This window comes from Coffea eugenioides, chromosome 6, assembly GCF_003713205.1.
Source record: "Coffea eugenioides isolate CCC68of chromosome 6, Ceug_1.0, whole genome shotgun sequence".
NCBI lineage: Eukaryota > Viridiplantae > Streptophyta > Magnoliopsida > Gentianales > Rubiaceae > Coffea > Coffea eugenioides.
Genome location: NC_040040.1, coordinates 6,833,345 through 6,846,394, shown reverse-complemented (window position 1 = coordinate 6,846,394; position 13,050 = coordinate 6,833,345). Strand labels below are relative to the sequence as shown.

Here is a 13,050-nt window from a genome sequence, read left to right as displayed (position 1 = left end):
CGAATTATATGAAATGATCTTTAGAAAGCAATCTACAAAACGTCCACAAAGCGCCTGTAGCTCAGTGGATAGAGCGTCTGTTTCCTAAGCAGAAAGTCGTAGGTTCGACCCCTACCTGGCGCGGTTAATACTTCAATCGTTTTCCTTTTCCCCATTTGCTCAAGTGCCATATTGAATTCACATAAAGCTCTTAGCAAATCAAAGTTATTGGACTTTTGACGAAAAAAAAAATCAAGTTATTGGACGGGGAATGCTCTTGGGATAATTTCAGAAACCTCACCTGAGGTTTCGTGAAGCTCCCCACGTTTTCAAAATCTCTCTTACTACCCCTCAAGTGATTGTGGTGTCACATGTCACTATCAAAATGGATGAATTGTCAATAATAATCTCATTTCTTCTAACAATTATTTAGCATATGAAAAGCAAAAAAAAAAAAAAAAGCATGTAATAGCCTAAAGCCCGGGAAACAATTGGCCCACTTACAAAAAATAATGTTTTGATTTCTAGTTCAATTTTTTCCTTTAACATTGGACTTTATAATTTGACTTGAATTTGGGGCCAATACATAATAGTTTTGACTTTTCATGTGCACTTAGTATAAAGTATAAACCATTATTGATATTGTGCAAGCGTCTTGATAATTTTTGAATATAACCAAATATAGATATATTTTTTTAAAATTACCCATGGCCACCTTTGCTTTTAGTCTCATACTTACCTTAGTTCACTAGTTATTTCTTAATCTATTATAACCTTTGTTTGGATAGAGGATTATTTGCCAAAATTTATTTGCTTACATCATCATTACAATTTCCAACACACTTTTTATCTTCCCAATTACCTTTTTATCTCACATACATCACATCACAAAAAGTGCTACAGTAAAAATATCTCAAATAATTTACAATCCAAACAGTAAAGAAATCAACACCATTTCCTTTTGACATCCAACACTGGTAGCAAATTTAGAAACGAGAATAGGATCCTTATTATTACCCTTTCGATATCTTTTTTAATATGTTTTGTTTTATTTTTATTTTTCTTTCAATTTTCTTCCTTACACTGATATAATCAGAACATGTGGCTACGATAATGTTCTTCGGAATGTCAAATTTTTTTATGCATACGTCCAATAATAATACCCTTATAACAAGGGTGAGTTGAAAAGAAATTTGTTTGGATTGGGTTTTATTTCCTCAAATTTATTTGCTTACATCATCATTACAATTTCCAATACACCTTTTTACCTTTCCAATTACCTTTTTATCTCACATATATCACATCACAAAAAGTGCTACAGTAAAAATATTTCTAATAATTCACAATCCAAACAGAAATTGAAAAAAATTGGGGTGGTTTTGAATGGTTGTTCTTAGGAGTTTTTGTAAAAAAAGTCAAATATATATTTTTCTATTTACATTGTTGATTACAGAATTTTAAAGTTCAAAGAAGGTGTACAAATAACATAGTACAAACAAATAAATAAGAGTAAAATGTCATACTTTTTGATAGTTAATCATTTTCTTCTACTAATTTCCTCTCAATCTGCCCATTTTCTAAAGCTATTTCTACCTTTTAATATTGCTGCTAGGAAGCCAAAACTAACCGTTGCCTTCCTAACGGTCATTCACCTTTCTCACTTGCAGTCCAATTTTCATGCATTTCACACTTTGACCCCCTCACTTTTTGCATAGATTTTTTTTGGTCTGCTTAAGGGTATTAAGGGAACTAAAACACTCTCTCTCCTTCAAAATGCATTTTCTATTAATACTTTTGGTTGGAGGGGCTGACATTGTTAACAAAATGTCAATTCAAAGGGTGGTAAGAGAGATTTTGAAAACGTGAAGGGAGCTTAGTGATATTTCATGAAACCTCAGGGGAGGTTTCTGAAATTATCCCAATGCTCTTGGTACATCCCTTTTTATCCTTTCCAATCGACAATTGACACCCTGTAGATATAAGTCATGTCCGACCAGATCCATACACTGAATGCTCTGATTAAGCAAGCAGCACAAATGAAGAAAACGGCAGTAACCTAACCCTATGTATGGAAATTTGGGCCATTTCAACCAACACTCGCAACTTGAGATTACAAGGAGGATGGATATCAATGCTGGCCTGTTCCACACTCTTAGGACCATTCCTCAGAAGTCAGAACTACTATATCAAAGCTTTGAAGAAGGAAAAGAAAATATTGGTGCCCGTAAATTAATCCCAGACACTTGGAATTGATTGAGCACAATATAGCTTCCAAGGGGGAACCATTTCCAAAGCAGCCTTTGGTGTACATATATAACTTGCTGCTTCTCTCGACCCTTTGGTTTGGTCAGAACTCACAAACCCGGTACCCAGCAACCACCGCTGTAAAATCGTGAAGGGCCAAGAAGAAGGGCACAGGGACAGAGCAACAACTGGGTAAATTAGAAAGGAGAGAGAAGGGGGGGGGGGGCGATAGGGGAATTATCCTATATACAAAGTCTGGAGCAAAATGTCCTGTTACAACAATTCTAGGTGAGACTGCCTTTAAGCGCGCAAGCTGCCCTTTCAATGGCCCTTGCAACCCTCCAAACCTCATGCTGGATGGCTTCCTGCCTCTCCCCCTTGTTCATCCCCGTGTTTCGAGAAATAGCACCAACTACTCCAGGGAAGAAATTCAGCTCACTTCCACCATCAATCTGAGGCCCATATATCTGCATTGAATAGAATTAAGTATGACATCAAGACTTAGAATTCACGGGACCAACCAGACTGGCTATTCAAGGGCCCAACTAATCAGAGCCAAATTGGCCGTGAGACTTGGTTTGATCCCCACAAGGACAAGGGGGAGAAAGAGATGGACTATCCTGCTGGTAGTATCATCACAAGTCAAATATGTAACTTCAGTAATTTACTACAATTTCCTCCTCAAAGTATTAAAAACCAGGCAAAGACACCTAAGGCGGCAAGTTCTCTCCCCGTTAACAGTCTTTAACTTTTGAATATTGCGTGGTAACCGTATAACAGAATACGATTTATGATTCAACAAACAGAAAGCAAACGCTTACAAGATGCTTAAACCATCGCAATCCCTGAAGCCCCTCAGCATCCAAGAAGCCTCTTTCAGCAAACATCAGCCGATCATTTAACATTCGCTTCTTTAGCACAGAAAACTCATCCATCCTTTCATCTTCACTCAGTTTCTGTGCAAAAGTAACCCAAATAATCTATCAGAATTAGAGAGAATTACAAAGCCAAATCTGTCCAAGAATGTACAATTTTCTACTTAGGGGAAATTTACAGAAAAGAATTTCCGTGTAACCTTTACTTGCTCAGCAATTTCGTCAGCTGCAGCTTTGAAGTCTTGAATGGCCAGAGTAATAGGATTCAATGAGATATCCCCTTTCAAAAAGTTGCTCAATGTGTTTCTATATTCCTGCAGCAAATTTTTTGAAGTGTTTGAATTAAAAAAAATAATAATAATAAAATTTTGCATGTAAACCGTCAGCATGAATCCAGCAGGAGAAGACATCAGGTATAAACCATCAGAACAGCTTGAATCAGAATTCATTTTCTCAAAGATCATCATAGTAACACAAAACATAATTATTCACATTTATGCAAAGAGTAGGGGCTATGAGCATGTGCCCATCACTTGACCAAAATTTCCCAGGTTTTGCAGCATGAAGATGAAAACAGTGCATGCTGTTAAAATAAACAAACACTAAAAAGCATTTCTGAAACCCTTTGATGAGCACATCTGCCATAACTTTTTTGCACATTACAGAAAGAAAAAGAGTTACCTGCAATTGAGCAACATAAGAGAGGTAGTTGAAGGGTAAAATTGGATCATCAGCCAAGCGAAGAGCAAGCAGTCCCCAGACACCGCTGACTGCAATATATAGAAGGATAGAAACAGGCAATCTGAATATAGTTCCAGTACAAATCTAACCAGGAGACTTCTATCACAAAATTAACAAAATTATTGAGATACTAAAAACTGGTAAAGATGACAAGCAAACATTGAACCAGAAAAAAAAAATGGCTACCAGCAACATGCCGCTGAAATAGTGGGTCTCCAAAGTTCACCATCCAGTCATACGAGTCAAAAGCAGTATGATAAACAGGAAAATCTGCCAAGTGCTAAAACTGTCATCAGCAAACTAGCACTCAAGAATAAATAACTAGATAGCTCAAAACAAGAGTTCTTATTTGCTTTTATTTCCAAAAGAGCCAAACATGAACTTTACAGAAGCACTAAAGAGATGTACCTCTGCCATAGTATAAATCAATAGAAGGGACCCCTGCATGCTGTAAGAACGGGGCAAAGTCTGAATCAACTCCACTAAGTCTCTGTATCTGCAAATAAACGACAATCTCACTTAAGAGACAGCTACTTTTGGCATCACCGGCATGTAGAAAATAAACACAGTACTCCATGGGCAGAATAGTGTAGCAAAGGTTTCAAATCAATGTAAATCATGCAGAATCAAATAAAGATATTTCACCCCATATACAACTTGAAACCTAAGTGTAACATATTGTTAAAAGCATTAAATTTCTAGACTTTATACTAATAAATGCATACATTGGGACAAAAGAGAGGATATATCATATCATCAACCAGAAAATTAGAGAATAGCAGAGAAAATATCATATTATCAATAAGAAAAACAAGAATAGCTTGTACTTACATTGATAGCTCTATTGGTGACCTTACATGTTTCAAATATTGATATGTTCTCCGAGTCAGGATCTTTAACCTTCAAAAGATGCAGAAACCTGTCAGTATCAGTGGAAAATAAAATTTTGCTGAAATATTCCAACTGACGAGATAAGCAACTCCTCACAGTTGAGCTCCCTACTTACCTTCTTTGTGACCTCAAAGAGAAGATCATCTAACTGAGGAGTTGCACCAGCAAAGAACCCAGGCCCTTGAACAGCACAATCCACATTAAGGTAAGCTACGGCTTTAGAGCCCAGGCTCACTAAATTCTTTTCCACCCATTCAGTAGACCCTATCTGAAACCATAAATACATAGCCAAATGAGTCATTAATGATAATTGGAAAGAATATCAAGATACTTAATTTGATGGTTTCCAAAAGTTTGTAACTATCCACAAATATAAAAACTAAGGAATTTCAAAATAGAGAGAGAGTCTGTGTGCGTGCACTTGCTTGTGTGCATGTGTGTTTTCTGGATTCAGCATTATAGTTGTAGGCCATCCAGTACAGAATAAACTACTATGAAGCAGGATTATAGTCTCTTCCTTATTGTGCAATTTTGCAGCAAAAAGCTTTTCAGTAAATAGCTGAATAGACCCAGCATCCAACAAAACATCAGAAAACCTCACGAGCATTCCACCACATATCCCCACTCAGTTCACAGGATAAGTGAAAAAGGACACAAGATTTTTTTTTTTCTTGTGTGAACACTTTGGGACCGTGTTTTCTACGCATACTACATACTTGCTAAAGAATTTTAAAACATTTGCCTTCAGCTGATAGGATAAGGCTAGTCAAGTGCTTTGCCTACAATGTAAATTCCTAATTTCATAGAGACTTTACATAAATGACAATTTTAACTAGTTAAAGCTCAATGGTGCATGTCATAGAATTTTCCTACTATTGACATACACCAATTGTAGAGGCCAGTAAGATTGTAGATAGAATATTACCTACCATACCAAACTCTTCTGCATCCCAACTGCCAAAGACGATGGTTCTTCGAGGACTCCAACCCAAACGCATCAGAAGAGCAAACCGACGGCCAACCTCTAGTAGGGCAGAAGTTCCGCTGTTAGGATCAACAGCTCCATAAGTCCATGCATCTCTATGATTGCCGAGAATTATAAAGCGATCAGGCTCTTCTGATCCTCTGATGACTGCAAAAATATTATGAATTGTTTCCATCTTCTTCTCACCCTGAAAGACAAAAAAACGTTCAGTAATATTGCTTCTTGCAGCTTTTGCTCCACTGTCAGAGCACTTTTAATGAAGAGATAAGTTAAATTTCCAATCCTAATTGATTAATAGCTAGAGATGCCATATTCAGATTAGAAATTTGGTGCAGAGTAACAAGTACAAAGTGTATCTCCTTTTACTTATCAAAATGGTATCCATTTACTTTACCAGTATATAAGATTATTACTCAGCAAGGACTAGTGCAGCATATTGTGCACCAAAATACAAGTTCTTCGAAAGATTCCCAAATGCAGAATTCTTAGATGTTCGCCTTGTAGGGTAGTAGCAAGCTCAGAAGCTCTGCGCTAAGTGCTACTAAATGAAATTTGATGACGAGATGACCCAATGATAGTCAAAAAATTACACAGCCCAAAACTTAAACTAATTAAGTTCAATGAAATTCTGAAGGAGCTATACAAGCTAAAGTATTCCATCAAAAGTCAAACTTCAAGAATCGATTAACGGTTAGAAAACCCAAATCCAGAACGCAAACAAGGAAAGCTATATGCATCCTAACCACCAGAAAAGCAGTCAAACATATCATACAAATTCTAATTACTATCATCCATCGTCTTTAAAAAAAAAAAAAAAAAAAACTCCCCATATATCACACACTCAGACAAACAACTACTCAACAGATCAACATTCATACGTCACAACTGGCCATTTACTATCCTAACAAACGAAAATAAAGTAGTATTACCATGCCACCAACTCACCAGATATGTAAAGTTGAGCAAAACGGGGCCTGGCCCAACGCGTCCAATTTTATTACTCTTTAGATTTTCCCTCCACTCTTGGGGCAAGGGTGCCCCCTCCATCGAACTCAATATGATCTCGGCCGTATCAGCCGACACCGGCATCGACGGAATAGCCGGAAACCTTTCGTTCAACTGCGAGTCATTTAACCTCAACCTCTCACCGCCCTGGACCCCAGCCCACCACCCGGGGCTCAATGGGTCCCCCAACCCCTTCATCACAGTCCCTCTCTCCACCCCTGCGAATTTCTCTCCCTCGGTGTACATTAGCACCGCCGCCACCCCGTGCGCTGCCGCCTTCTCCACCGCTGCATTTCTCGACAACCCGGCGCCTCTCCGGACGATTCCAATGCAGCCCTTAAACTGCACCCCGAGCCCCCGCAGCGCAATGTAGTCCTGCTCTCTCCCGTAGTTGAGAAACACGGGTTGACCCAAAGCCGACCCGGAGGGAGAGTAGGCATGGTAAGCCTTCACGACGCCGGAGAATCCGGGTTCGGACAAAGGAAGGTCAAGGGAGGAGCCGTTGCTAAAGTGGGCAGTAAGAGAGGAGAAAGAAGGGTAGGAGAGAAGGACGGTGTGGTTAGAGACGTGGGTTTCGAGCCCGAGAGCTTCGAAATGGGACTTGACGTAAAGGGTTGTCTGGAGAGAGGGAGGTGTGCCGGCGAGGTGGGGTTGGAGGGTGAGGTGGCGGAGGTAGGTGGCGAGGGTGTAGTTACTGGCAGAAGAAAGGAAGATGTTCTGGTAGTGAAGGGAATGAGGCCTGTCGTTCTGGTGAAGTTTGTTTGAGGGGGTGGCGGTGGTGGTGGGGCGGTGGAGGGTGGTGTAAAGAGTGAGGAGGAGGAAGAAGGCAAGAATAAATAGAAAGGAGAAGGATGATATGGAAGGGAAAACCATTTTGGTAATGTTGTTTTTATGAAGCATTATGACTTGTGGGAAAATACAATAGTACTAAAAACTACAAGTAGCAAGTGAAAAGGCGGCGGCGGCGGTGGTGGGGGTGGTGGAAATGGTGGAATCGTTGTGGGGATTCAAGAAGAAGGAAGGCTTTTAAGTCGGTTGTCTCAGTTAATCTTCTTTGCTGCACTCTGCAAACATTTGTCAGCTGGCATGTGCAGTATGTATAGAAAGCAGTAGTGTGTGTGTGTGTGTGTGTGATTATGGAAGATAATTAAAGACTCCTGCATACATACTACTGCTACTAATTGCTTTTGTATGTATTGATGAAAGAAGTTACACTGGGTTTTAATTCAATAGTACTCTACCAGCTACTAGCTTTGTTAAAGAATCATAGATTAAATTTTTCTAGTGGTTGCTAAAGTCACAGGAAAAATTAAAATCAGTATTTGATTAAAGTGGCATGTGTAAATAAATTATACTTATAAATCAAGCTGCTCAGAAATTGCGTTACAAAAGCCTTTAGGTTTAAGCTGCCCTCCCCCATAAGCCATTGACAATCAAAGCAATGCCTAAACACCATAATTAATTTGTTGAAGATCTAAAATCATGTTGCCCTCAACTGTTCATCACCAGCCTGATCCGACCCGCTAACATCCTGATTTACTACGCTTTGTTTTTTAAAATTTTATTTTTAATAGTCCTACTTTTATGCACAGCAGCAGTTTGAGTGTGCTTGGATAAAATATTATTTAAGAAAATTAATGTAACACTTTTTGTGATATAATAATGTATATGTGATGATAAAAAGATAATTAAAAATATAAAAATGTGGATTGGAAAATATGTTCATGATAAAAGCAAAATATTATTTAAATAAATATTATTCAATTTGCAACTGTCCAATAGAGTTTTTTTCGTTACCTCGCTACAATTATTAGTTACGTTTTTTTTACGGGTACAACACAAACCCGACTAAACTAAAAAGGTTAACTTGACACCTCCTTCGAATATTTTTCACAACAAGTGAAATTTGAAATCCCTATCCTATAACTCTGAAGAAGAGATTTTTTTAATCCCTTTTTTGTGACCACTGAGTTAAAGCTCGTTGGTTAACTATTAGTTATGTAGTAGTAGTAGTTTTTGGTATCAAGTCCTGATATTTTTTTAAAAAAAGAGTTCAGAGAAATTGTCTGAATCACATCATTTAATATGAGATCAAAATCGCGTATGAAATTTTACCAAAATTAAAAGGATTAGTAGTATTATCCAAAGAGGAAGAAATTTACCTAATTTAGTAAATTCGAACATCGTACTACTACAAAGTTCTTAGCAAAATGAAAAGCTTTTAAGTTAAAGAGGGATGGGGAGAGAGGAGATGAGCCGGATGCATGATGCATGCTGCTGTTGTAGCATGTACGGTCCGGGCCGAGTTCATGCATGGAACGATAAAAACATCCATTATCAACATCAACATCAACATGAACACGGAATGGACTCTGCTTTTCTCAGAAGCGGTGACTTTTTTTTTTTTAATATATATATATATATTAAAATAAATTCAACTCCTATCATCACCGTAATTCTAAATATCCTCTCAAGATCATATAGATTGCTTATAGTAATTTTTTCCAATATCTTAGCTTCACATTTTCACCTTTTTTTTTTTTAGCTATTTACAAGAATTGTTGCTTTAATTCTTGAAACACATGCATGCACATTTTGTAACACCATGCTATATATTTTCAGTTATTTTCTCCACTCAGATAAGAACAATAATGTCTAATTGTCTATTTATGTCACTGAATTTATTGAAACAAAATTATAACAAATTGTCGATTAATACGATCCTATATCAACAGTAAAATTCGAAAACACAAGTCTTCTACAAAAGAAAAAAAAAAAAGTGACCTGTCTTTGTCTTTGTGAACTTGTGCTGGCCTAAGAAGCGATTGACTGTAGTCTGTAGTGGTGGTAGTGACTAGTGACTAGTGGTGGCGGCGTGGCTAGTTTCAGGTGCTTCCAGGAAGTGCAGAGAGTGTACCGTGTACGTCCTGTCGGGTCAATTGCCAATTTACCCTCTCTGATTTTACCAATTCCAAACAGCTTCGGAGGCCCACAACTTTAATGGGCCATTTCTGGCGCAGCTTGCATTCCCATGGAGAATTGTCGAGTTACTGTGAACCAAAAACGATGGAAAATGAACAAATCTCATGGCCCATCGTTCTATATTACCCATTTTTTTAATGAAAAAAAAGTAAATAGATAAATTGTTACACACCCATTAACAGAAAAAAAAAAGAGCTTCCCATTTTATTTAGAGTATGTGTATCAAATAATCCTTTCTAAATATCTCAACCTTTTTTTTAGGTCAAAATGTCACTTTGTAAATATCTCAACTTTTATTTGAGGGAGGATATTAATATCTCTCTCATGGAAGCCAAGTGCCACTTTCTTCTTCCTTTTCTTTCCCCATTATTAAAGTAACTGTGTTTAGATAGGAGATATTTTGTTTAGATAGGAGATATTTTTTGAAAAAATACTGTAATACTTTTTTTTCTGATGTGATGCATGTGAGATACAATGATGATTAAAAATATTTAAAAGTGATTGAAAAATATACTTATGATGTAATAATTTTTTTTTTACAAATAGTAAATCACCCAAACGCATCCTACAAGTAAATGTTTGGACTTCGGAGGAGCAATATATCTTGTAAACTTTTGCCGAGCATCTTTTGACTGCAAGTAGTCTTTGCATTCTAAAAATATCCCCGATCATTTTAGCATTTTATTAAGCGTAGAAAGATAGATGAAGTGTTCATCCCCCCAAAAAAAAAAAAAAAGTGTCAAAGAATTATTTTGGAGTGCAAATAATATATTTTTATTTTTTTACATCATTTGACAGTCAGCGCTTAGCACCTTTTTTTGGTAGGGAGTAGTAGTTGCTGCAAAGACAAAATTTTGGGTTGGCCCCGCTCTGGATTCTGTTGCTTGCAATGTGTCAAGCATGGAATCGACTGCCACTACATATGTTCATTGCAGCCAGTTCTTATTGCTGGCTATTTCTCATTAAATTAAATAACACCTAAGGCTGAGAGGATAATGGATGAAGATTTAGGCATAAAAGTTTGGAAAAGCAAAAGGCTACTTGGCAGAAATAGTTTGGGGGAAAAAACTACTACTATCTTTTACTCGATAACTATGGAACACAGAAATTAATTTTTTTTTTTAAAAAAAAGCAAGCAGGAGGATTTAAAAACGTCTTCTTTTTTATTTTAAAAAAAGAGTAATTATAGAATCAAGTTATGCTAAGGCAGGACAAGAACATACTTTGGTTCCTAGTGCCACTTTGGAGTGATCATTAAGAAAAGAAAGGAAAGAAAGAAAGAAAAAGACCGGATGGATCAGTATGGCTGGCGCTGCTGGTCTTGGAAATGAATTTAATTTCATATTGGAACGATACACGGAATACCGGATGTGTGGCTCTGAGCGCACCGTAAAAGGGAATTTGCCAGGGCTTTGTCCAGGAAAGAGACTTGAAGCTTATTGTATTGGCACAAAGGCCGAAAAAGACTCGAAACTTTTCCTTGATTTTTATTCATCTGCTATGGGATGCAACCATTTGTGTCAAAAGCAACGAGAATCAATCCAATCTCACCTTTGCATAATTGCATTTTCGTGCCAAAAAGCATCCCAAAATCACTATCAATCGAGCGTGGACGTTGATGCTCGGTGAGTGGGAAAAGCATTACCCACGAGCTTCCAACCGGGGGCATTCACCTGAAAAAGATAACCTCCAAATTACACAATCATGAAAGATGCTTTTCCTCGCGAAATATTTGGAAAGATTCTGATGTAAGGCATGCATAATGTATCTATCCAAAAAAACTAGAGCCGTCTGAGTACCATGTTCATCAATTACCATATTGAAGGGGAGACCAATCCACAAAAGCAGCTTACCATCGACAACTTTGCCAATTTTGCAGTAGGCAAAGTGGGAAATGAGGTGCCAATCAAACTAGCATTGTTGGACCTGCAAGAAATGGAGAATAGCTAGTTCTTATTTCCAATCCTCTCTAACAGTATGTAAGCCGATTTAGTAGGCCAGACCCATAGTTGGGTCCTCCTCAATCAACCAAAATAACCAACAAGTATCAACAGGCTGCATATGGCATCCTAATGAATTCAAGGAGTTAAAATTAGGGGGCGTTTAGTAAAAGGGTATCGAAATGAAGTAATGGAATAAATTTCATAGTTGGTGTTTGGTTCACTGGCATGGGAATTGAAATTTTGGAATGATTTCTAAAAATTTGGCATCCCTCCATCCCTTAGTAAAAGGGTGGGTTTTGTCCAAAACCCAAGTGTGATTCCAAAATCTTATAATTACATAATATTTAGTATAATTAATATTTATATGATATTATATATTTATATTTGTGTTAGAATATATACATATATATAATATATTATAATTATAATATTTTATTATAATATTAGTATATTATATAAATATATATTATAATTATTTAGTTAAATATAATTATATTTATATAATATATATTATAAATTTATTAATATTATATAATAATATATTTATAATGTGTGACAGCCCCACCTCACCTTAAGGAGAATCAAAGGGTTCGGCGGACCGCCCGCCCAACTCTCGCCAGAACTACGGAGTCGAATCACACAAACCCAATATAGCACGCGCGATAGGACCCAAAGAAAACGAACAATCGGAAACTACTAATGTGAGAACATGCTTACCAAACCATAAAATCATAGTTTCAACGGAATACATTTAATAGACAAGGTTAAACACTTATACATATATTTGCATCGGAGTCTTTGGCAAATTAACTAGACTAAAATATAAGCCAAAGTATTCATATACTTAAAATACGATTCAGGTTTCGATTACAAAAGAACTTAATAAAATATAAATTACACTAGCTCGACCCTTTCTTCCAAGATCATGGATTCAAAATTTGCTCCTGAAAGAAAAACAAAGATAACGGGAAGGGGTGAGCTTACGCTCAATGAGGTACCAAAATAATAGCAGTCAAATCTTGGCATTTCACATTTAACCGATCAAGTATACATGCCAGATATGAAATAAAGCAATTAGACACAATGATTCAAATAGGAAGGATACAAGTGGCTCTCAGGAGTAAGATTTCCATGATAGAACTTGATCCAAACCCGTTGACTCTCCGTCAACGTATATAGAACCAACATGTCCGTAGACCCCACTTTACACCAAATTCCGTCCACCAAACATACTCCTTACCAAGTCCGAACACCTCAACAGAAACAGAAGTGATAATACTCGAGTATACCGGAATCAAGAGTCTCAATACCCAAAAATTCACAGAAACAGACTACCGTGGTTCATTATCAAATCGACCAGACCCGTGCGGACTCGACTCGAGTAACTAACTACATGTGTTGAGCT

General features: G+C 37.1%; 1 protein-coding gene and 1 non-coding gene across 3 annotated transcripts; one reads left to right on the top strand and one right to left on the bottom strand.

The window, feature by feature from the left end:
- Nucleotides 1-50: 50 nt before the first annotated feature.
- On the top strand, nt 51-123 carry TRNAR-CCU. The gene has a single exon. It is a non-coding gene; the product is annotated as a tRNA-Arg (tRNA).
- A 1,940-nt stretch (nt 124-2,063) lies between these two features.
- On the bottom strand, nt 2,064-7,767 carry LOC113773246 (probable glutamate carboxypeptidase AMP1). 2 transcript variants are annotated; one of them, XM_027317846.1, is made up of 10 exons: nt 6,661-7,767; nt 5,660-5,902; nt 4,846-4,998; nt 4,671-4,739; nt 4,248-4,335; nt 4,026-4,109; nt 3,780-3,868; nt 3,299-3,412; nt 3,045-3,179; nt 2,064-2,690 (listed from the first exon to the last, which is right to left on the bottom strand). In XM_027317846.1, the coding sequence occupies exons 1-10, from the start codon at nt 7,618-7,620 to the stop codon at nt 2,508-2,510; spliced, it is 2,118 nt and encodes a 705-aa protein (XP_027173647.1). In that variant the 5' UTR covers nt 7,621-7,767; the 3' UTR covers nt 2,064-2,507. The 2 variants fall into 2 exon arrangements, with proteins under 2 accessions (XP_027173647.1, XP_027173648.1); XM_027317847.1 differs by having other exon boundaries at nt 3,305-3,412.
- Between the last annotated feature and the right edge of the window lie 5,283 nt (nt 7,768-13,050).